Genomic DNA, 23,378 nt, shown 5'->3' on the forward strand with positions numbered 1-23,378 from the left:
CAAGTTGCAACTCGGCTTCCTCCTTGTAAAAGTTGTCGAGGCATCAAATCCATGAATAATAACTGCATTGCCATTGCCAATGCCAGTGTATATTAGATGCTGAAAACGAATTATTGAATGCTACGCACTGTCAAGACAAGTAAATTATGTGTTTGTTTTATAAAAGAATAGCTTCGTATGTCTCAAAAATAAGGGCAGAAATAGCTGATAGCAATGCTTCCGCGTTTTTTCTTGTCTATCTAACAAGTAAAGAAATATCACGGGAACTTTAGAACTATATCAGTTCGAAACCATCAAACCATGCTTTCCTCACATTGTAAACGCAAGTGGTTTTTTTAGTAATCTCATGTTTGAAATCTTTCTGCCCTGGCAGTGGCACTGGAAGGGTGACTATAATCTGCAGCAGTTGTACACATGTACATATAACCTGCAGTCCATGAGAGAGGGCATCTATTCCTGTGATAAAACCTAAAACACTTCGATATCGTTTCCTCAGCACCACGCCCGACAAGGTAGACAGCCGTCCTCTTACGGAAGCCACAATCTTGGTCCCTGGTCGCAGCGGAGTCGGAACGAATGCTTTAAAAGCGCTAGTACGATTTTAAAAGAAACAGGACTTAGTGAAAAATATAGAATGTGCGGACTGATACGTTTCTTTTTTTTCTTTTTATTCTTCTCTTGTTTTCTAATCTTTTCTGCCCTTACCCCATCCCCCTGTGCAGAGTAGCCAACCGGACACTTAACCTGATTAACCTCTCGGCCTTTCACCTCTATTTCCTTCCTTCCTTCCTTCCTTCCTTCCTTCCTTCCTTCCTTCCTTCGATATCGTTCACAGCCTTTTTACGTACCTTGCACAAACGGTAAGCTGTTCGATTCCAGCAATATCCGTCGTTTCGTCAGCAAGTACGGAGAAGCAGCCTGCAGCGTTCACGTTTGCATCTAGTCTTTCTTTGATAATTTCACCACGAATTTCTATAATTTAGTTTTGTACGTCTGGTTAATACGAGAAATTATTGGGGCAACTTCCAAATGGTTCTTCAGATATGTATGTCTACAATCAGCTCGAATGCGAAGAATCGCTCTGAAAATACCCATATTTTAAGCGGGGGCTTTGCTTCAATCCATAGGACCACTGTCCCTATATGACCACGGAGAGCCAGATCTTGTCGCCCGCAAAAAGAACTGCCTCAATAATAGGCCGTTAACTGTCATCTGTTTCTCTTACTTTACTTTGCCTGCCCTGGTCCAGCTGATTGATCATATTTGGCGCGCTTCCTGAAATGTTTGCAGAAAATTATCAGATGCCAGCTGACAGTCACGGCGATATTTAATATTTTCGTGTGTGTGGAAGAGTGCGAGCGCGTGCTTCCATTTCTGGAACGGCTTGGACACGAGCGTTCGAGTGCGTGCATGTTGGCCCAAGTTTATAAAAACATTAAACCCAGAAACTTCCAGAATTAAAAATCAGAAGCATGCCTTTGGAAATGTCAGTGCACTTTTCGCGTCAAAAGTGTATGAGAACTTTATACCCATCAAGTTTCGGAATTGAAATCCATGCACTCCGTAGATTTCGGTGCCGCTACGAGATGCCGCGACGCGCCCGCTCGCTATCGAAAAGCCCTTGAAACCTTGTGCTCGGCTGGGGCTCCTTACGTTATGTGACTCCAGGTGCATGGGCGTTGCCACGAAATCCAGCCCGAGTTCGCAGTTTGCGCGCCACAATGTCTTTTCGAGCGTCAAAACGACATTGTAGACGAAATCCAGAATGATTCCCGGCACCGGTGGTTGTTTTGGTCGGCGGTGCATGACAGCACGAAAACATTTCGGGGGGGGGGGGGGGGGGGAGGGGCTGAAGCCCCATCAGCCCCCCCCCCTCCCCCCTGGCTACGCGCCTGATCTGGAGCATTGGAATAATTTCAAACATTCCATACTCGGATAGCTGAATAGGAAATTGAAGGTTCGAGATACCAAGAGAAACAGCAATGCAAAGATTAGAGCTTCAACAAGTAAGAATTGCACTACATACTTAATTTCAAGATGCGAAACCAGCGCGGGTACAACTAGGTGCGGGAGAAAGTAAAGAAGCATCTGTACAACTAGAAGGTTCGGTTTAGGATTTCCGTAGGATTACTTCAGGCACGCAGTATTTAGAAGGCTGTTTGATAACGCAAACCTTGTGGTCGTTCATATTTCGGGAAAGTGAATGGTTTAATGGGGTCTTTGGCGTGAGAAATAAAAATGAGTTATTATCGGCAACTTGGCGCTATTTCAAAACTTGCCAGTGTTATCGCATATGCTGCTATTGTATATAACTTTAGGTTTTCTTATAGCCCACGTAAATAATAATCTAAAGGTCACACACGTCTTGCTAGGCTGGACTAAGCCCTTTGTCCATGTGCCATTGCTTATTTTGTGTCATCCTTGAGTTCGCTGTACGTAGAAGGTTAGACAAATGTACTCGTACTTCCGTACAGACTGCTGTTATTCGCTCACATATGTCGCTATTTTACGTAGCTTTACGACAATTTAAACAATGCAAACGCCCCACAGATCTTGCTAGGGTGGAGTGAGCGCTTTGTGCGTCTGCTATTGTTTTGTCTCGTCATTGTGTGCGCTATACTTACAAGGTCAGAGACATTATCCTGGCTGCATGTAATATAACGAATAGAATTTGTAAGCCATTCGCCCGGAACTCGGTCCGTGCTAGGCCTTTAGGTATAAATAGGCACCCACATATGCTAGAATTAAATACCCAGCCAGGACTGCTCGCAAGTAATGACGCTGTCATTATGTGCCTTTGTCGTCGTAATATTGTAAGTACGAGTTATTACTCTTCGTAATTTTATTCATTGTAAAGCCTTCGAGAAACGCTATTATTACAGAACCCCTGAGCCGCTACAGAGGCACCGCTAATTATAACCAGAGGAATTTTTTTCTCCAGAAGGTTTCGCATAAGCCGTCAAAAAGGAACATAACAACAATGGGCGATACACCACGCTTGTTGTGTACTACATGGCGTTTTAATTAAAATAGCCAAGCTGACAGTCGTTTTCATAGCCTCGGCGATATTTCTCCTCGTTTTTATTTCATTTATAACACAATAAAGGATAAGTTCAACGTAGTATCTGCTTTGTTTATTACCGCTAAACGCGCTGTTTCGGTTATCTGTCTCTAATTAAATAAATATACATGCATAATATGACAAATTACCTTACGAGTTTAAGACAAACACGTGCATAATATTGCTTACGATGATTTATATAGGATGATCTCTACCATTCAGGATAAAATAAATAAACATTTAGGGAGAAAGATGACGTCGTGGATGTAATTTGGTTACATATAAACAACATGTATATCATGACATTACAACCTTTCAAATATGTCGACTGCGCTATTTTCCCTTAGGGTTGCTGTAACCAAATCTGGTGAAATAGGGGTGTCGCAGCAAGCTTGGTAAGCAACATTTTCATGGCCATAATGGATGTGCATAACAATGCGCGAGAAATGCTGGGCAGCCTAGAGAGCGTTTCCTGAGGGTAACGGTTGAAAGGCACATATACGCTTCATGTTCTTGGTGATGCGAGTTTATGTGGGATGACAACAACAAGACTACGACGAGACCGTTCGTATGACGGTGATGGCATAATTGACGGCCGTTTGACGCGAGTTTACGACATGCCGATTGTTCGGTTCTGCGTGGATGCTGGACGAGCATAAGCGGTAGAAACAAGGATTGTGCCGTCACTTGCGGCTAAGTATCATAGCTATGTATGTGTCATGTGGTACATGTTAAAATGACGATGAGAATTGTTGGCAAAGCAATGCTAAAGGCTTTTCAAATTGGAACGATCATGAATGCGGCAAAATGTCGGACCTGTATTGTATCGCGTCTGGCACGTGTGCTACGCAAGATAAGCTGAGGGGGCGTTGCCCAACTTCTCTGTATATTGTAGCATAATTCACCTGAGGGGCGTTGCCCCCTTAGATCCTCCTGAATAGATTCTGGGCACTCGTGCCCAGGCTAGCCGGAACATGTCCTGCTGATACATGTTGTCAGAAGGGTCTAGCCCGTGCGCTTATCCGCTGGTCTCAAGGATACCAGTGGCCAGGCGAAGGTCACCAGTATGAATTGCGTGAAGCCACCGGAGTCGTTGTGGTTGGAGGGTGACATAGGTAAGCAGTGGGGGCTGTTCAAGCAACGGTTCCAACTATTCCTGAATGCAGCGGAACCAACGAATAAGAAACGAGAAGGATCGACAAAACTGGGTTGCTACTAAGCGTTGCTGGAGAAGCCATCAAGATGTACAACATCTTCAGCTTCACGGAACCTGAGTCAAAGGATGATTACGACGCAGTGATCAAGAAGTTCAACGAATACTTCGCTTCACAAATCAATGCGGTGCATCAGCGTTAGCTGTTCCGTAGCCGAATGCAAAAGCCATGTGAGCCTTTTGAACATTTCTTAAGACATCTGAAGACGAAGGCTCGAGCGTGTAACTTTGGTGGACTAGCAGAGTCAATGAGCTGAGACCAGATTGTTTTTGGAACACGCGACGCTAACTAAGACTCGAGAGAAGCTTCTTTCCAACAACCAGCTAACGCTGCAAAAGGCAGAGGAACTGTGTAAAGGCAGCTGAAGTAGCAGCAGCGAACCAGGAAATTTGGATGAGAGAACAAAAGCAAATCGATGAAGCGCACAAGACAAGTGGTGCTTCGAACGTAAAGCAGCGCAAGAGTTATAAACGTCGAACGTGTGGAAGGGAGCATGCACCACGAAAATGCCCAGCGTACGGACAAACTTGTGCATCTCATGGACAGAAGCACTTCGCTATATGCTGCAAAATGTCTCACCTCATATTGATTGTCATTACGACCTTGCACCCCTTGAATAGGACACCTTAATATGAGACAGCTCGGATGAAAAGGTTTCAACGGACCAGTCTATTGGTTCACCCGTTTTTAAGTTCTGTAGAGTTCTGTAGCACTCTTGCAGATAGCTATCCTTGGCCGTTACTGCGACGAGACGCTTCCAGGTTTCGCCGCTAATAAGTGAGCGTACCGTACTTTATAGTCCGCGGTGCTAACTGGATCAGTGCCCCGATTGCTGGGTGCTGGAGACAGCATGTCTGCGAGCATTAGATGCTTCGATGGAACGAAATTCAGGTCGAAGTCATATCTGAGCAATCGCATAGCAAAGCGCTGTAGCCTGTGGCATGTCACCGGTGGCTTGTTTACAGCCGATAAGGCCGGCATTGATATCGACCATCGCCCTTTGATATGTAAGAAAGTGATAGGTCACACGCCATCCAAGCTATGGGGACACAACGCCAGGTGGGAGAGGTGAGCGGGACAGAGCGTCTGCATCAGAATATTTGCGTCCCGATCAGTAAATGACGCGAATGTCAGACTCTCGGAGCCGTAATGCCCAACGGGCGAGTCGACCAGATGGATCATTCAAGGAGGAGAGCCATCTGTAACCACGTCGAGTGGGCGTCCGTAAAGGTAAGGGCGAAACTTTACTATTGCCCATATGATAGCGAGACACTCTTTCTCCGTAACTGTATAGTTGGCTTCGGCTTTAGTGAGCGCACGGCTGGCGTGAGCAATGACGCACTCGTCAAATCCAGGTTTACTTTGGACAATCATTTACGCCGAGGCCAACCCTGCTACCGTCTGTGTGGATATGAGTCGGGGCGAATGGGTCGAAATGTCGCAGGATCGGAGGTGACGCAAGCAGGTGGCGCAGTGAGGCGAATGCATCGTCGCATGCTGGTGACCACGCCGAGAGGTTGCCGCTGCTGCGGAGCAGCTCAGTCAAGGTGCTATGATGGAGGCTAAGTAACGGAGGACACGACAAAAATCTGACAAAGGCCGAGCAAGCTGCGAAGTTCCTTTATTTTGGTGGGTTTAGGAAATTCGGAAACGGCACACAGTTTAGTTGAAGCCGGAATGACGCCATCTCTGGAGAGGACATGGTCCAGAATAAGCAGTTTCCGACCAGTGAAGCAACATTTCTTTATATTTAGTTGTAGGCCAGCGGAACTGAGGCAAGTGACTCAGACTTTTTATCTTACTGCACCTGTATTAATCCTCACTTTACGCTGGTCGTGACATATCACACCAATCTAACGAACTATGTCACCCTAAACAACCCTTTTTTTTACTTGATTCTCTTCGTCTACCTCCTATAAAACACAAGCAACAATTTTGAAAGAATGCAAACATGTTGTGTTTTGTAAAGAGCAGATAACACATTAAACAAAAGCAAATCAAAATTGTGCAGTGAAGTCAGCCAGTTGCATCCCTTCCGGCGAACGATAGCACCCTTTCAAGTGCGGTCGGTTCTTACACGTCCACTGCTAATCAAGTGTGCAGACGGATCACGAGGCATAAGGCTTGTCGAACAAGAACCAGCAATGTTTCTAATGAGTTTGAAATTGCATGTACTACTGCATAAATTTATATAACCATATCTTGTCATTACTGCCTCCACATAAATTATCATTCAACTTGCGAGATAAACGCAGACAGCATGACATCAAAAACATACACACACAAAGGGGGGCCTGAGCCATAGGATAATAGGACACATCAGTCACAAGGTTTATGGAGTTCAATTGCCTACAATTGCCGATTGTATAAGTTGGACCCCTCGCTACGGCTACAACTGCCATCCAGCCTTTCCCGCGGCGAAACAACCTTGCTGTGCCACTTGTTGCTGAGAGTGGCATTCACGAACGCTTACGCATACCGTATGGGAATGGCCGAGCGGCGAATGTGCAACTCCTGTATGTGCCAGGAAACAATCGAGCACCTATTTTGTACTTGTCCTCGCTACGACGTAACGCCTCGCTCTTAGGACAACTTTAAACCGACTGGACTCGAGAGCGTTCTCTGAGTCAAAGATACTGAGACCGTGGCCACAACCGTCACTGGCACAAAAAGCGATGCATGCATGAGTACAGTATTTGAAGTGCACCGGTTTAAGAGACCGCCTATAGCGTCCCTGTACACCATCCCACGTGTACTCAGTACTCATTCTCTTCCTATTTCTCTCTTACTATTCCCCCTTTCCCTTACCCCTAGTGCAGGGTAGCAAACCTGACGCTCTTCTGGTTGACCTCCCTGCCTTTCCTCTCCTTGCTCTCTCTCTCTCTCAGTCAAAGAGCCCATAGCCTTATGCTTCAGAGTACTTACATAATTCATAAGGACAAGTCTTTAAGAAATCAAGCTTGCTTCTGATTACGTAAAGGTCAAGTGCAGTTGAGGCTGCGTGCGTTTTAAAGACATCTTTCGTAGCGAGTTAGCCCAACTTCTCTATATCGGGTATGTTTCTAGCCTGTTTCCTGTACCGATCTCGGATGTGGGCCGATCCTGAGGGCACTGCAATATAAATACTAGATATGTGCAGTGTAAAAATGTGGGTCGATCACGAAGACGTGCGGTGAAAATCTTTATGCAGTCCGATGCTCATCCGACTATCCTCACGCGAGGGGTGGCGCGAGACAGTGCTGTGCGCAGTCACCCCGTGCTATATATTCTCACCAAGAACTCGCTCAGGTACACATTGTTTTTTTCCACGTCAACTAGAAGTTGAATCGCCTTTATTCTCCTAGTCCTCCCTACAACTATGCTTAGAAACACAAAATTTCTGCAGTCGTTTTTTTTCAGTTTCTTTTTACCACGAAAGCGTTTTATGTCGGGATCCACGATCAACTTCCTGTAACCTATGGGATGTGCGCGACGAACTCGTCAAGTATGAATTCTTGATAGGGATGGCGCCGCCATCTAGGAGCGTTAAAGCGAAGTAGAGTATCACGACAGTACTGAGCGCCAACAGTGATCGCTTCGGCTGTCTCAGCGCAGTGGAGACTCCAATGCGGGATTTGGCTAAGGTGACGACGCAGTTTCCGCACATGGTTTGGCTTTCGCGTCGGATTAGCCTGCGACACCTCGTCGCCTATGGAGTGCTGCTTCAACATGCATCAGCAGTGCTTACACGCCGCCTACTGCTTCGCTTGCGGTGGCACAAACTAAGAAAATTTCTCTGGTGTCCTTAACTATCGTCTAATAAACGCGAAGGTGAAAGCCTTCGAAAGCCTACTGTAATTCACCTTAATCCACCATAATACGCCCTAATCCACCTTAACCTACCCTAATCCACATTATTCCTACTTATACTACCATAATCCACCATAACGCTTTTTATTTGACCTTAATCCACCCTAATCCTCCCTATTGTCAAGCCTAATCCATCTAAATACACCCTAATCCTCCTTATGTGTCCGTAATACACCTTAATCGACCTTAATACACCCTAATCCACCTTATTCGAATCACTACTCAATCAATAATTAATCATCTTCTATACACGGCTGGACATGCTTTGGTTCGCTGCTGGCCTTTCTTGGGTCACGTGACTTTCTGTACCTCACAATGCGCCCTTGAAGCATGCATTTCTAAGGCTTTCGCCTTAGAAACTGCTGTGCTAAGCGGCGCAGAAAGCAACGACCACGACAGACGAATCTCACTTTGGTCCGGCAAGAGGCCAGCGTGAAGCAGAACGCCTTCGCATGTTCGCGGCACTCGCGCGAACTCTGCCACTGACATTCCTGAAGCTGAGCGCGTCGCAACCATAATGCGTAAGACATTACGGAGCCGAACCAAAATCTTCGTAAATTCGCCGATGCTACTCGGCAGCAGGACGCCTCTCGCCAACAGGACGCCGCGTACCAAACAATACGGTCGGCGAAGCGCAAATCGTGCGCCTTTCATTGTAGCAGACCGTGGGTTCACGAATCGATTTACTAACAAGCCGTTTGGTTTCGCTTGTTCGGTTTGCGAACGCATGTGGCTTATGGCGGACTTCCGCAGTGCTCCGGCACGTGTAACGCAGTGTCTCCTGGGTTTATTTCCCGGTAGCGAGTCATTCAACAACTTTTCGCTTGTGTGGCAAATGTCGAGGATCCCTGTGCAGTGGTAGGGTGCCGCTGACGGCTACTTGGAACTTAATTCTTTACGTAGAATAAGCATGCAACAGTTTCTGTGAAGACATGTTTCACTTTCGTGTTCTACCGATTCCTATGAAAGAGGTATCAACCATAATTTTTGCATGTAACCTCGGCCGACAGCAACGGCACGTGAAGTCCCTCTGTTAATTCCTACCAACCAACAGGTCAAGAATTACAAGGTTGTCTTTGACAAAGAAACGTCCAGGTATCACAACATCGGCCAGCATGTCTGAGACACCTTACCCCTGCCCATTCAACCTTTAACTGGACAGCACAAGATCGGTGCATTCTTGTTCGGTCCGCGTTCTCTGTGTCACGTCTCTTTGGACAGGATTTTCATTACTAGGCCGCGCTGTTTTTCAGTGAATTAAGTGTGTTTTGTATCACGTGATAGACTATAACGTTTGTTCTTTTTTCAGTGTCCCAAGTGATGCCTGCTGTTAAGGCTCAGAGCAGTAAGTGCTTGCTTTTTTCCCTTAAGTGTCAAGATAAGCGAATAAGCGTATGAATCGCACATTCAATGTTACCGGAAAATCAGGAAACTTTGAGTGGAAGACGTTTCCTACGAAGAGAACTTATGAACATTGTAATGGGCCATTCGGTCCCCATTTCAGTTCAGTTATTGCTGAAAGGCATGTAGAGATATATATGGGCGTGGCATCGGACCAACGTCGTTAAATATTGAAGAGTCGTATTTTATCTAATTTGGCATAAAATATTGTTACGGGGAGGCAAACACAACAGGAAAACGTATTTACAGCATATTTACAAGGCGATCAAGGGTCAACCATATGGCCGAGAGCGCGCGCCAGATCATCAGCGTCTTCTTCATCGATGCTCCTCTAGATGAATCATACCGTGACATGACCCACGGCTGCTCAAGCACCGTCACGGTGCTTGCTATGATCCAGGCGAGCGGTAAGGTTTAAGGCGGGATACGTGAACAACGTCAGTAGGTGATGAAACGGTTGGCGAGGAAGAGTCGAGCGGGCCAATCTCATACGTGACGTCTGTTACAGGGCGTAAGACACGGTAGGCTCCGGAGTACCGCGAAAGCAATTTTTCTGAGAGTCCAACACGCCGAGTCGGAGTCCATAGAAGCACAAAGGCACCCGGAGTATACATAACGTCGCGATGACGGGAGTCGTAACGGTGCTTCTGGTGGCCTTGCGATGTAGTAAGGCGACGGCGAGCAATTTCGCGTGCCTCATCAGCTCGGGAAATGGCATCACGAGCGTACTCAGTTGGCAAATGGATGGCATCGGGGATGATAGTGTCAAAAGGTAACGTTGGGTAGCGGCCAAACAAGAGATAAAAGGGTGAAAAACCAGCAGTATCATGACGGGAGGAAGTGTAAGCGAATGTAACGAAGGGCAACGCAACATCCTAGTCTAGATGATCAGATGATACATACATAGAAAGCATGTCAGTAAGCGTCCGGTTGAAGCGCTCAGTCGAGACGTTAGTTTGTGGGTGGTAAGCCGTCGTAAATTTGCGTTTTGTCGCGCAGCAGCGAAGCAGGTCATCGATAACTCTGGAGAGAAAGTAACGGCCACGGTCAGTGAGGAGTTAACAAGGGGCTCCGTGATGTAAGATGAATCGTGTAGCAGGAAATCAGCGACGTCCGTAGCACAACTGGTAGGGAGAGCGCGTGTAATTGCGTAGCGGGTGGAGTGGTCCGTAGCAACGGCAATCCATTTGTTTCCAGGAGTAGAGGTCGGGAAAGAACCGAGGAGGTCAAGGCCAACTCGGACGAAGGGGTCAAATGGAACGTCAAGGGGCTGAAGGAGGCCAGCGGGAGGCTTAGGTGGTTTCTTTCGGCGTTGGCAGGGTTCACAAGCAGCTACCTAGCGACGAACAGAGCGGTAAAGACCAGGCCAAAAGAAGCGACGCCGAACGCGATCGTAGGTCCGGAAAACTCCAAGGTGACCAGCGGTCGGCGCGTCATGTAGCTGGCCAAGAACGTCATGTAACTGGCCGTCCGTTCGGGTGGACGTTGTAGCGATATAACGTGTCATCTTTAAGCACGAAGAGGCGAAGGGAAGGATCGGGCGCTGCGGAGTCCAGCTTCTAAATAAGCTCACTTAAAATGGGATCACGGCGCTGTTCATCACGGATGTGGCTTAAAGCGGAGAGCGAGAGTACACATGCAGGCGTGTCATCAGAGGCTTCAGGCGGATCCACGAAATTGCGGGACAAACAGTCAGCATGCCGATGCAATCGGCCAGATTTATAAGAAACAGAGTAAGTGTATTCTTGGAGCCGGAGTGCCCAGCGACCAAGACGCCCAGTGGGATCCTTAAGCGAGGAAAGCCAGCAAAGTGCGTGGTGATCGGTAGTCACAGTGAAATGCTGGCCATGTAAATAGGGGCGGAATTTTCCCACCGCCCAAACGAGAGCAAGACACTCCCGTTCTGTAATAGAGTAGTTCTGTTCGGCTAAGGAAAGGAGACGGCTGGCATAGGCGACAACACGGGCATGCCCATTCTGATGCTGGACTACAACAGCGCCGATTCCGTAGCCGCTGGCATCGGTGCGGAGTTCTGTTGGAGCGGAGCTGTCGAAATGAGCCAGGACAGGTGGTGTAGTGAGCGACGTGATGAGGGTAGAGAAGGCGGCAGCCTGTGCAGCACCCCAAAAAAAACGACACGCTTTTCTTCAGTAAGTTAGTGAGAGGGCGTGCGATTTCCGCGAAATTCTTCACAAAACGACAGAAGTAGGAGCACAGTCCGAGAAAGCTACGAACTTCCTTTGTGCAAGTCGGAACGGGGAACTGCTGCACAGCTCGAACTTTGTCAGGGTCGGGGCGAACACCGCTTGAGTCGAGGAGATGACCGAGCATGATAAGTTGCTGACGTCCGAAGTGGCACTTAGACGAATTAAGTTGCTGGCCGGCTTTGCGAAAAACAGAAGGGATAGAAGAAAGTCGGTCGAGATGCGTTTCAAAGTTCGGTGAAAATACAATGACGTCATCAAGATAACAAAGACAAATGGACCATTTAAAACCGTGTAAGAGGGTGTCCATCATGCGTTCGAAGGTGGCCGGGGCGTTGCATAAGCCGAAAGGCATGACTTTAAACTGATAAAGGCCGTCAGGAGTAACAAAAGCGGTCTTCTCACTGTCCATGTCATCAACGGCAATCTGCCAGTACTCTGACCGAAGGTCGATTGAAGAAAAATACTTGGCGCCGTGAAGGCAATCCAGGGCCTCGTCTATGCGTGGCATCGGGTACACGTTTGTTTTGGTGATTGTCATGAGTAAGACGCCGGCGGCGCCATAAAAGAAGAAAAAGACGACGCGAGCGCGCGAGGCGCGTGAGCCGAGCCGTAATCGAGGGATGAACGGCGCTGTCTGAGGATTATCGACGTGGTTCCGGGCCAGGAAGGTCGCATCGCCAGCACCGCACTGGCGACGGGAGACTTGGGGGTCTGGCCGAGTCCGTGACGTTGGCCGTCCAAGGCGTGGCCGTCGACCTCGGCAAGTTCGGGCGAGGCTCCTGGACGAGCTGCAGCTTCTCACGGCAGGACCAGGCACCCCAGAGAGGCTCCCCCTTCTGTGGCAGACCGGCACGATTGATCCTCCTCGGGACGCCACGTCAGCACTCTTGAAGGAGTTGGAACGCGTCCCGACGCTAGGCCTAGGCAGGTAGGCCTAAGCTACGGCGACCGCCGTTGCGGACGAGCCGACGAGCTCATCACCGACGAAGCACCAGCGAGCTCCCTATTGGTAAAGAGACGACGCGCCGACAACAAGGCAAAAGCGACTATAGCATCAACGAGTACACCTACTGCTGGAGAAAAGGGACCGACGAGCCTCGGACTCGGACAAACGTGCAACGACGAACGCAGCAAGGTGACTCTTTGTTTGTAGCGTCTCAGAGATAAGACAGGGTTGCCTGACTTTGAAGAGTTAGCCGCCACGGACGCGCATAGGCGCCAAGTAGAATGTTTTGTACATTAGGTTTTGTACTTTAGTTTGTATTTTTATTAGTATTTCTTCCCGTAGTGTGCTTGATTTTTAGTTTTGGTTTTGAGTGTGCGTGTTATTAAAAAATCTGTTTGCTGTGTCGCCATCCGTCTTCCTTCTCCATCTCGTCTAACACCCGCACGCCTCCGAGATCGGTGACAACAAAAAACATCACAATTGGCGAGCCTGCCAGGATCCGTTCCCGGATTCTATCTTAGCCCAGTCACCGATACTCGGCAGTAGCAAAGATGGAGTGGGAGCGTTTGGCGGCAATAGCAAAGGATTTGAATATGTCTAAGGATGAGGCGATGGCATTTTTTGAGTACACTCGTCAAGAGAAAGAGAAGGAACACGAACGAGAGCGCCAGAAGCACGAACGAGCACGCGAGGAACATGAACAAGTACGCGAACAGCAGAAAAGCGAAAAGGAAATTCTAGAACTAAAGATAAGACTAGCGGAGATGGGCGCGGGTTCTCGCGAAGGCACAAGTTCACCCGGATCGGCGTCATCCGACTCAGCTGCTTCCAGACCAAAGAGAATTTGCCCTAGAAAATTAATGGCTCCTTTTGACGAGCGAAGAGACGACTTGGATGCGTATTTGCATCGGTTCGAGAGAATAGCCATCGGGCAAGGCTGGGAGAAGAGCGAGTGGGCTAACGCCTTAAGCCTATGTTTGGTGGGTGAAGCGTTGAGTGTATATGGGCGTATGTCAGCTGAAGAATCACTAGACTACGACAAGGTGAAAAATACTTTATTACAGAGATTCAGGTTGACGGCAGAAGGGTTTCGAGAGAAGTTTCGCTCATGCAAGCCAGAAGACTCGGAGACAGGCAAACAGTTTGCGTGCCGACTAACTAACTACTTCGAAAGGTGGATAGAGCTTTCAGAGACTGACAAAACGTATGAAGCAGTTCGTGACAAAGTCGTGGGTGAACAATTTCTGGCCAGGTGCAGTAACAGTCTGGCAATATTTCTCAAAGAAAGAAAGTTGCAAACAGTAAAGCAGATGGCCGAACAAGCCGAACAGTTTGTAGAAGCACAAGGGTTGAAGAATTTGGGAAAGAGTGATAAAGATACGCACGCAGCAGCGGTAGAAGAGGTGAAGAATCAAGGACAAATGAACAGACCAAGGGGACCGCAGAGGTGTTTCCTATGTAATCGGTTGGGTCATGTAGCGATGAACTGTCGGGTGAGAGGTAATCGTCACGAAGCACCGGTAGTTTGCCAGTTGTGCCAAAAGAAAGGTCACAGAGCAGACGAATGCAGGACCAGATTCATGGATAAGACTGCATGTATTGTGAAGTCAATAGAGGAGGGACAGAGAGAGCAGAACATGCCTGTAGTGGAAGGCGAGGTAGAAGGGCACAAGGTTACAGTGCTGAGAGACACAGGAGCAAATACAATTATAGTGAGGAAAAGTTTAGTGCCGCATGAAAGCATGACCGGATACTTTAAACCAGTGATCTTGGTAGACAAGTCAGTCAAGTATCTGCCAGAGGCACAGATCCAAATATCGACACCCTTCTATACAGGACTAGTCACAGCTAGATGTGTAGACGATCCCCTCTATGATTTGATTGTGGGAAATGTACCGGGAGCGAGGAAAGCAGATGACCCCGACCCAAATTGGAAGAGGGCCGAGAAGGACGTAGAAGAGAAGGAACGCTTAGAAGCGCGAAAGGTGGAAATGCAAGACACAGACGTAGCCGCTGTAGTACAAACACGAGCAAATAGCAAGGGCATCAAACCTTTGCCAGCATTGCAGGTTACGGCCGTGAAGGGGTTAGATATAACGGTAGCAGAATTTAGAGAAATGCAGAACAAGGATGAGTCGATAAGAAAGTGTGAACAGAAGATAGGGGAACGGGTACAAAGGAAAAGGAGTCGGACAGTAGCGGAGTTTATAAAGAAGAACAATTTATTGTACCGGAGATGTATATTCAGTTCAGGTAGGGAAGTATTACAGTTGATGGTCCCGAAGAGACTGAGGAATAAAGTATTGAAGTTAGCGCATGATAGTGTAACGGCAGGTCACCAGGGAATCAAGGACACGTTACAAAAAATAACAGAAGAGTTCTTTTGGCTGGGAGTGCAGAGTGACGTGAAACGATATGTAAAAGCATGTGACGTATGCCAAAAGACGATGGCTAAGGGGAAAAACGAGGAGAAGACTGGTGTTTGTTTGGTGATTGCCGATGACAGGGACATAGGATTGACGATAGAGCCAACCAAGTGTGAGATAGGCTACAGGACTAGGGAATTTGTAGGGCACAAGTTGGGAACGGGACGAGTCGAGCCCAAGGAGGATACACGAGATAAGATGCAAACAGTGGGCAGGCCCCAGGCAGAGAAAAATGGTCGAGGAAGGATTTTCAGACCTACCCGAGCAAATAGAAGTTGGGCGGAGCGAGATGCAGTGTTTAACAGAGGAGCCCGCGAATATAAAGCTAAGCCGACGTATAACAGATATAATGAGAGGGAGCCTTACTTTCCACATAGAGTATATTAAGGGACGACAGAACGTGGGGGCAGATTACATGAGTAGGGCGATGGATTGACTAAGCAGTGAGAACATAACGCGTATAAAAACAAATATACATATTTGAAGTGGCGCGAACAATGAACTCATGAGTGTTGTGAACAGTGCAAACAGTGAAATGTGCGCGACAGTGCAGTGAAGTGTGGTGATAATCGGTAAGCACCGACGAAGCACAAAAAGGCACCCAAGTCACAAGAGTCAAGTTCGCCACCAAGAAAGAAGGTGGACAGAAAGCAGTTTTTTGAGAAAAAAGCTCTTAAAAAGGGGAGCCATGTCATGAGTAAGACGCCGGCGGCGCCATAAAAGAAGAAAAAGACGATGTGAGCGGAGCGTTCGGTACGGCGCGAGCGCGCGAGGCGCGTGAGCCGAGCCGTAATCGAGGGATGAACGGCGCTGTCTGAGGATTATCGACGTGGTTCCGGGCCAGGAAGGTCGCATCGCCAGCACCGCACTGGCGACGGGAGACTTGGGGGTCTGGCCGAGTCCGTGACGTTGGCCGTCCAAGGCGTGGCCGTCGACCTCGGCAAGTTCGGGCGAGGCTCCTGGACGAGCTGCAGCTTCTCACGGCAGGACCAGGCACCCCAGAGAGGCTCCCCCTTCTGTGGCAGACCGGCACGATTGATCCTCCTCGGGACGCCACGTCAGCACTCTTGAAGGAGTTGGAACGCGTCCCGACGCTAGGCCTAGGCAGGTAGGCCTAAGCTACGGCGACCGCCGTTGCGGACGAGCCGACGAGCTCATCACCGACGAAGCACCAGCGAGCTCCCTACTGGTAAAGAGACGACGCGCCGACAACAAGGCAAAAGCGACTATAGCATCAACGAGTACACCTACTGCTGGAGAAAAGGGACCGACGAGCCTCGGACTCGGACAAACGTGCAACGACGAACGCAGCAAGGTGACTCTTTGTTTGTAGCGTCTCAGAGATAAGACAGGGTTGCCTGACTTTGAAGAGTTAGCCGCCACGGACGCGCATAGGCGCCAAGTAGAATGTTTTGTACATTAGGTTTTGTACTTTAGTTTGTATTTTTATTAGTATTTCTTCCCGTAGTGTGCTTGATTTTTAGTTTTGGTTTTGAGTGTGCGTGTTATTAAAAAATCTGTTTGCTGTGTCGCCATCCGTCTTCCTTCTCCATCTCGTCTAACACCCGCACGCCTCCGAGATCGGTGACAACAAAAAACATCACAGTGATCTTGTTGAGATGCCGGTAGTCCACGCAAAATCGCCAACTGTCATCTTTCTTTTTAACAAGAACCACAGGAGAAGCCCAAGGGCTGCAGGACGGCTCGATTATATCTTTGGCAAGCATCTTGTCGACCTCCTTTTGAATGATGCGACGCTCAGCTGGAGAGACGCGGTATGGCCGTCGATGGATTGGATGGGCATCGCCAGTGTTTATGCGGTGCTTGACAGCACAGGTTTGACCCAGAGGACGGTCGCAAAGGTCAAATACGTCCCTATAAGAGAAGAGGAGGCGAAGGAGATCGTCAGCTTGATGGGACGAAAGATCTGGAGCAATCATTTTCTTCAGGTCGGGAGGAGACAGATCTGGCGAAGAAGACGGGATATCGGTGGTGTGCGAGCGACCAGCATCAGGAGGAGACAAGGTCGAGATAACGTAATCGTAGGAGGGCGTCAGCATAGCGAGTGAAATGCCTTGTCGGAGCACTTGTGAACACAGTCCGAAATTAATCACAGGAAGGCAAGTAAGGTTGTCCCGTAAAGTGATAACAGTGTGAGGCAAACCAACACTGTGTGTCAACAGAACGGCGGTGATGGGAGTGAGCACATAATCACCGTCGGGAACTGGTGGAGAGGGGTCACAGCAACACAAGTCACGGCTTGCGGCGGCAAACGGACGTGCTCAGCAGAACAGAGCCGACTCTTGATTGTTCCGGGTTGATCAATTACACTTGGTAGGTCAAGCTGTACAGTACCAGCGGAACAATCGATGAGGGCGGAGTGGGCGGACAAAAAGTCAAGACCGAGGATGACGTCATTGGAACAGCAGACGAGGACGGTGAACAAAACAGAAGTTTGACGGCCGGCAACACTGACACGTGCGTTACAAAGGCCAGCAACGGGAGACGTACCACCGTCGGCCACACGGACAACACGTGATGGGGCAGGGGTCATAACTTTCTTCAACTGCCGGCGGAGGTGAGAACTCATAACAGAAATATGGGCGCCGGTGTCAATCAAAGCAGTAACAGGTAGGCCATCCACTTCAACGTCGATCAAGTTCTGATTGGTAGGGAGCGTCAACAGAGGAATTGGAGAGCAGGTCAGAATAGCAGCATCACCTCCAGGAGCTGCAGCCGTTAGTTTCCCGAAGGAAAACGCCGGGAGTAAGACGGGGACGGGGAACGGCGTGGTGGAGAGGGCGGCGTCGTGGGGAGGGCGAGCGGCTGTAATGGGCGGTGGTAGTAGGGGTCTCGGCAGATGTTTCTTGGTCAGGTTGGCTTGGCACCTGGTGCTGGCTTCGGGGTGGATAGCGGAAGCTGGATGAGCTGGGTCGAGAAGACGAGGGTCAAGGACTTCGGCAATATCGTGAAATGTGTCCAACACGTCCACATCGAAAGCAAATTGGCTTGTCGTCAGGCGTCCGCCACGCATTCGGATCGCGATAATTCGGAGTGGGGTCAAGTGTCAACCATATGGCCGAGAGCGCGCGCCAGATCATCAGCGTCTTCTTCATCGATGCTCCTCTAGATGAATCATACCGTGACAATATTTTGTCTTGTTTAGATAGCATAATAAGTAATTTATTACGGGTCCCGTTCAAAAGCTTGCACATATGGCAGCGCCGGATATCCCTCCAAGCGAAATTGTAAAAAAATATATATATATAGACAATGATACCATCAAACGTTCTGCTTATAAATCTGTGGTAAATGTATTTTTTAAAAGTCTCTGAGAGTTGTTAGAATGCATCATTTTGCCTGAAATTGCAAAAAAAATTATTTTAATTGGGCAAACGAAAATTTAGTAAGAGGGTTTTGTGCTTTTATATATATTGAGATCTTGAAAATGGAGGTGACCTAGAACTGAAGAGTCTTTTCAAGGACACGCAGTTTCAGGAACACGTAGTTTCCACATAAGGTACTTGGTGAAAAAAATATATATATACAAGGGTACACATCATGAGCAGTAGTCAATTGTCAGCATGCATCATGGCACTTTAAATGAAAAGTTTTACATTTCCCGGAAATACATCACGAAACAGGAGCTAGTGACATAACATTCAATATATATCACGTCTTTGCAGATAGGGAAACCATTTTCAGCGAAAGCAGCTGATCGAAGTAAAAAAATTATGCAGGAACTCCTCTGTAGTTTTTCTGGTATGTTTAGGCATTGTGCCACGTGCTCATCTCCATACAGCCCGGTATCATTATCAATCTTATGAAACTTGATCCGACCACTATAAACGCTTACCAACACTTATCGATCCTCGTAAACCTTATCGTACTCGATCCGACCCTAATACACCCTTATCAGTTAGCAATATCATCGGACTCGATGCGACCATTATCGGTAGTTATCAGCCTCATCGCAATTGATCTGATCCTTATAGATCCTCATCTGTCCTTATAAACCTTATCGGGCATGATGCGATCCTTACACACCCTTATCGTTCCTTATCAACCTTATCTGACTTGGCCCGACCCTTATCAATCCTCATCGGCCTCCCTCAACCTTGTCAGAATTGCTCCGACCATTATAAGCCCTCATCGCTTTTTAGCACTGTATCCATCTGCGTCAATCCATTATGAACCGTGATGAGACCCATATACCCCTCATCCTTCCTTATCATCCTTATCAACACAGTGACCGCTTATCTGTCTGTGTTGAGTGACGCGAAGAGCATGAGCCCTCAGAGATTGGTGGCATTTGGGTGAGGGAAGGAACGCCCCAACGGAAGGCTCACCCCGCGACCACTGTAGCGCCACGAGGATGTGGCGTGTTGCCCATAAAATTTAATAAAACCGGAACTTTCCCGATGTCTACAAGGCTCTGAGTCGGTTCTACGTGTGGTTCTAGAGATGGCTTTTATTCCACCATCACTAAATGTTTCAAGAAAGCCACCATAGAAACTGTTCTCCTTTGACGTTTGTTTTTTTTACTGCCGGTACAACGCATTCATATTGTTCAGATATATGTTACCTGCCGCAAAGGTGGGTGTTTAGCACACTGAATAAGACACTGGGCTTCTGAGCATGGGGTCGTATAATCTATTTCTGTAGTTCCGTACAGAACTGTGCAAGCAACTGGCTTCTTCGACCAATCAGAGGGATAAACACGTCTTAAAGTTGTCCTGTTATTGAAGATGTCGTTGAAGCGAACTTGGCCACTTCACCAAACGTTTCTGACAAAGTCCAGCACCAGCTCTTTTTTGCCGAGTTTGTTGGTTTGCCGCACCAAGCACAGATTGTTATTGTCCCTTAATAATGCCCCAGTGTAGAGGATGCTGACCATGTGGTTCCGCCGTCTCCTCGCTCCTTTTTGTCGCACAACTGTTCATTTCCTCACACCATTGTGACCATTGCTTCTCACAAGACTTGTCTGGCTCTCTTAAGCTTCGGACTCTGTCTTCAAGTTGTTTCCCAAGGCAATGCTTTGGCCAATCTGTCGCCAGCAGAGGAGTGCCAGATTTCATCGCTGTCACCTGACCCTCTTTTGGCGATTTTTACCGCCTCCTCCGTATGTGCCGAAAGATATCAGAAATATTATTGCTCTGGATTTTCTGCCCTCGCAAGTGAACGACCTCTATCAGTTGCACATCACCTATTGTGTTTACTACTACTAGCGTCCTTTAAGCAAGCTCCCTTGTGAACCATCGCGTACACACTGGCATCATCCGCGTGTCATCATCCGAGTGCCAAGTTATTCAACAAGAGTTTGACAAGATGCTTGTAAATGAGATTATTGAGCCGTCCGCGAGTTAGTGGGCTTCACAAGTTGTCCTAGTTAAAACGAAAGGCAACAGTTGTCAATTCTGCGTAGAATATCGACATCTCAATAAAATTGAAAAGAAAGATACCTACGCTCTTACGCGCATTGATGATGCTCGGGACTGCCTTCACTGCGCAACATATTTTAACGCGAGAGCGTTAAGGGCCCCGTGTCGCAGAACATCCGGTGTCGGTGTAGGCGTTGGTTTCGGCTTCAGCGGCATTGTCCGCTACAGAAAAAGTGGTCGCAGTTTCACCTGAAAGGCGAAGCATCAATTGCGATAGCAAACTTGTAGAGAGCTATACGGAGTAATGATATTAGCTTTATCAGCTGTATAAACTTGGACATGCAGCAGCATCGGCAACACGCAGAACTGTTGTCGACGCCATCGGCGTTTTGCCCGCGTTCGCTCAAAATGCGTGCGGCGTTGGTGACTGTTGCCGGAGCCTGTGATATAAATAGGCACTTGGTGCCGCAGCTAAACGTCGCCTCCCTTCCCTCCCCCTCCCCCACGGCTTCTCGCGCGTCGGAAGAAGGTGCGTTTGCTCTACATATATGGTGATTGTAAAGGAGAAAAGAGACGCCTACTTCTGCAGCCCTTAAGCGAGCACGGCGCGGAACGCGCGTTTGTTCTCCGCCGTGCGTTCACTCCCCGTGAAAGACGCGCCCCTCGCGCCCTTTCACTCGCACATACAGCGTTCGGCGCGCGGCGACGATTTCTTCTCCAAATGACGTCATACGGAACCTCACGGCGACGGCGACGGCGACGGCGACGCCGACGGCAGAAATCTGCTTTTGAGTGTCCATATAATTGCTATCGCAATAAAAAAATCATCCCGAACCACGCATCTCGCACCATGCAGGCCCTCGAAGTCGACCACAGGCGTTACAGATCTAATTGAATTACTCAAGGTAAAATGCGTCAGAAAATTTGCAAAGTACGACTGACACACAACCTAGAGATATGAAAGCGTCGGAGTAGAATTTGAATATACTAGAAAACATACGCGGAAACTCAAACAGAATCCCCTTTTTCAGCTGCCGTTTGAGGTCTGTCGTAGTGGGAGAGGCACGCCCTGCTAGATTCCTTGCAAGACTTTCCAGATGGCACTCGCCTCCGCGGATCCGCGACAGCGGCGGATCCCACCGTGCACGGCAAAGAAAAAAAAAAGCAGAAATATTGCCTTCGTGGATAGCGTTCGCCGCCAGCGTTGGCAGGTAAACATTACGGTTACATAAGCTGCAGTAGACGGGTAGCGTGAGACGCAGTCAGGGATATTTGAATACAATCGCGTTCCACCCTTAAAGGCGAAGCTCGAGCGTACTCCAAGATTTTACCTCAATTGACCTTCGATCTGGTTATTGGCATGTTGCTGTCGACGAAAGGGACCGCGAAAACACAGCATTTGCTACACCTCATGACCTCTATCACTTTAGAGTTATGTAGTATGGCCTCAGGCAATGTGCCTGCAACGTTAGAACAAATGATGGAGACGCTTTTGCACAGCTTTAAATGGTGTATCTGCCTGCGCTACCTCGACGACTTGATGGTGTTCTCTGTGACTGTTGTAACATATCTTACCCGTCTTTCATCCATCATATCAGCGTTTTGTGCGGCTGTGCTACAACTTAGTTCTTCGAAATGCCACTTCGGGCACCGCCAAATTACAGTCCCCAGGCGCAGTCCACTAATCTGGAGTCCACCCCGATCTCGCCAAAGCTTTGCGATTGCGCTCACGTTTGCAGCGATTTGTCAGATATATTGCAGACATAGCCCACCCACTAACTGACCCTCCCAGGAAAGACATTACGTTTTCTTGGGGTATCGATTAAGGCCCAGACTTTCTTCACCTAATGACACTCTTCACTACCCTGCCGATTGACTCCCACTTCGATGAACACGCGCCAACGGAAGTGCGCAGAGAGGCGTTATGGAAGTGGTACTATTTTGGCCAATTACCAATGTGGTCATAATTGAATCATTGCGTACGCCTGGCCACTTGTTTCCCTTGCCAAGCGCAATAATTCCTTTACCGAGCATCGGTGGTTCGCACGTGTTTGGGAAGGCAAGAAATCCCGCCCCCACTTCTCCACGCAGCCTTTTACTGTTACCACAGATCGCCACACTCTATGCTGGCTTTCAAGCCTAAAGGACCCCAATGGGTGCCCATGTCATTGGGCTCTACGTTTTTTGGAAACTCACTAACACTGTAATGTACAAATCCGCCGGCTACACTAGGAAGCCGACTGATTGTATGGGCTCCCAGTGGATGCCCCAGATGACCACACGGAGGACACACGGACCGGCATTTTTTCGCACTCCACTTTTAGTCACACTGTAGAGCAGCAACAGCGGGACACGTCTCTAAGAGATCTCCTCAACTGCCTCCATTACGTATCATCGAACCATTCACTTCCCATGTTCGTCATCTATCTGACACCTTATGTCGCCGCAACATGTGCCTCAAGGGAAGGAATTGCTTGTCGTCGTTCCATCTCATGCCTGAGTGGCCGTACTAGGGCACCTGCAAAATATCTGTAATACACTGTAATGCGTCCTGCAAACGCCAAGGTGGTCGGCATTACAGATATTTTTTAAATATCTGTAATGCTGACCACCTTGGTGTTTGCAGGACGCATTACAGTGTATGGCGGGGCTTTTTCTGGCCCGGTCTCTACCACTTATTAGTCTTTACGTCGCTATTTTCGAGTGATGCTACCAGCCTACTGATAGCCGAGTCATTTTTTGAGTGTTGGCCTCTACTTTTCTCAGCACGTTTCCGCTATCCACCGCTAGCAATAAACTAAATGCCGTCGCTATGAATTTTTTCTATTAATTGCGCCATCACCAGACCTCTCCCAACCAGTGACCGACTTATTGATGCAAGGCGTCATTTTAC

The 23,378-nt window shown here is 48.3% G+C and overlaps 1 protein-coding gene across 1 annotated transcript in view; it reads left to right on the forward strand.

The window, feature by feature from the left end:
• Positions 1-23,378, forward strand: part of LOC119448355 (uncharacterized) — a 63,740-nt gene that overhangs the window by 31,153 nt on the left and 9,209 nt on the right. The window contains exon 2 of the mRNA XM_049666184.1: positions 9,434-9,469. Coding sequence (XP_049522141.1) covers positions 9,434-9,469 — 36 coding nt within the window. The remainder of the gene's footprint in view (positions 1-9,433; positions 9,470-23,378) is intronic.

Source organism: Dermacentor silvarum, chromosome 4 (assembly GCF_013339745.2).
Source record: "Dermacentor silvarum isolate Dsil-2018 chromosome 4, BIME_Dsil_1.4, whole genome shotgun sequence".
In the NCBI taxonomy this organism is placed as follows: domain Eukaryota; kingdom Metazoa; phylum Arthropoda; class Arachnida; order Ixodida; family Ixodidae; genus Dermacentor; species Dermacentor silvarum.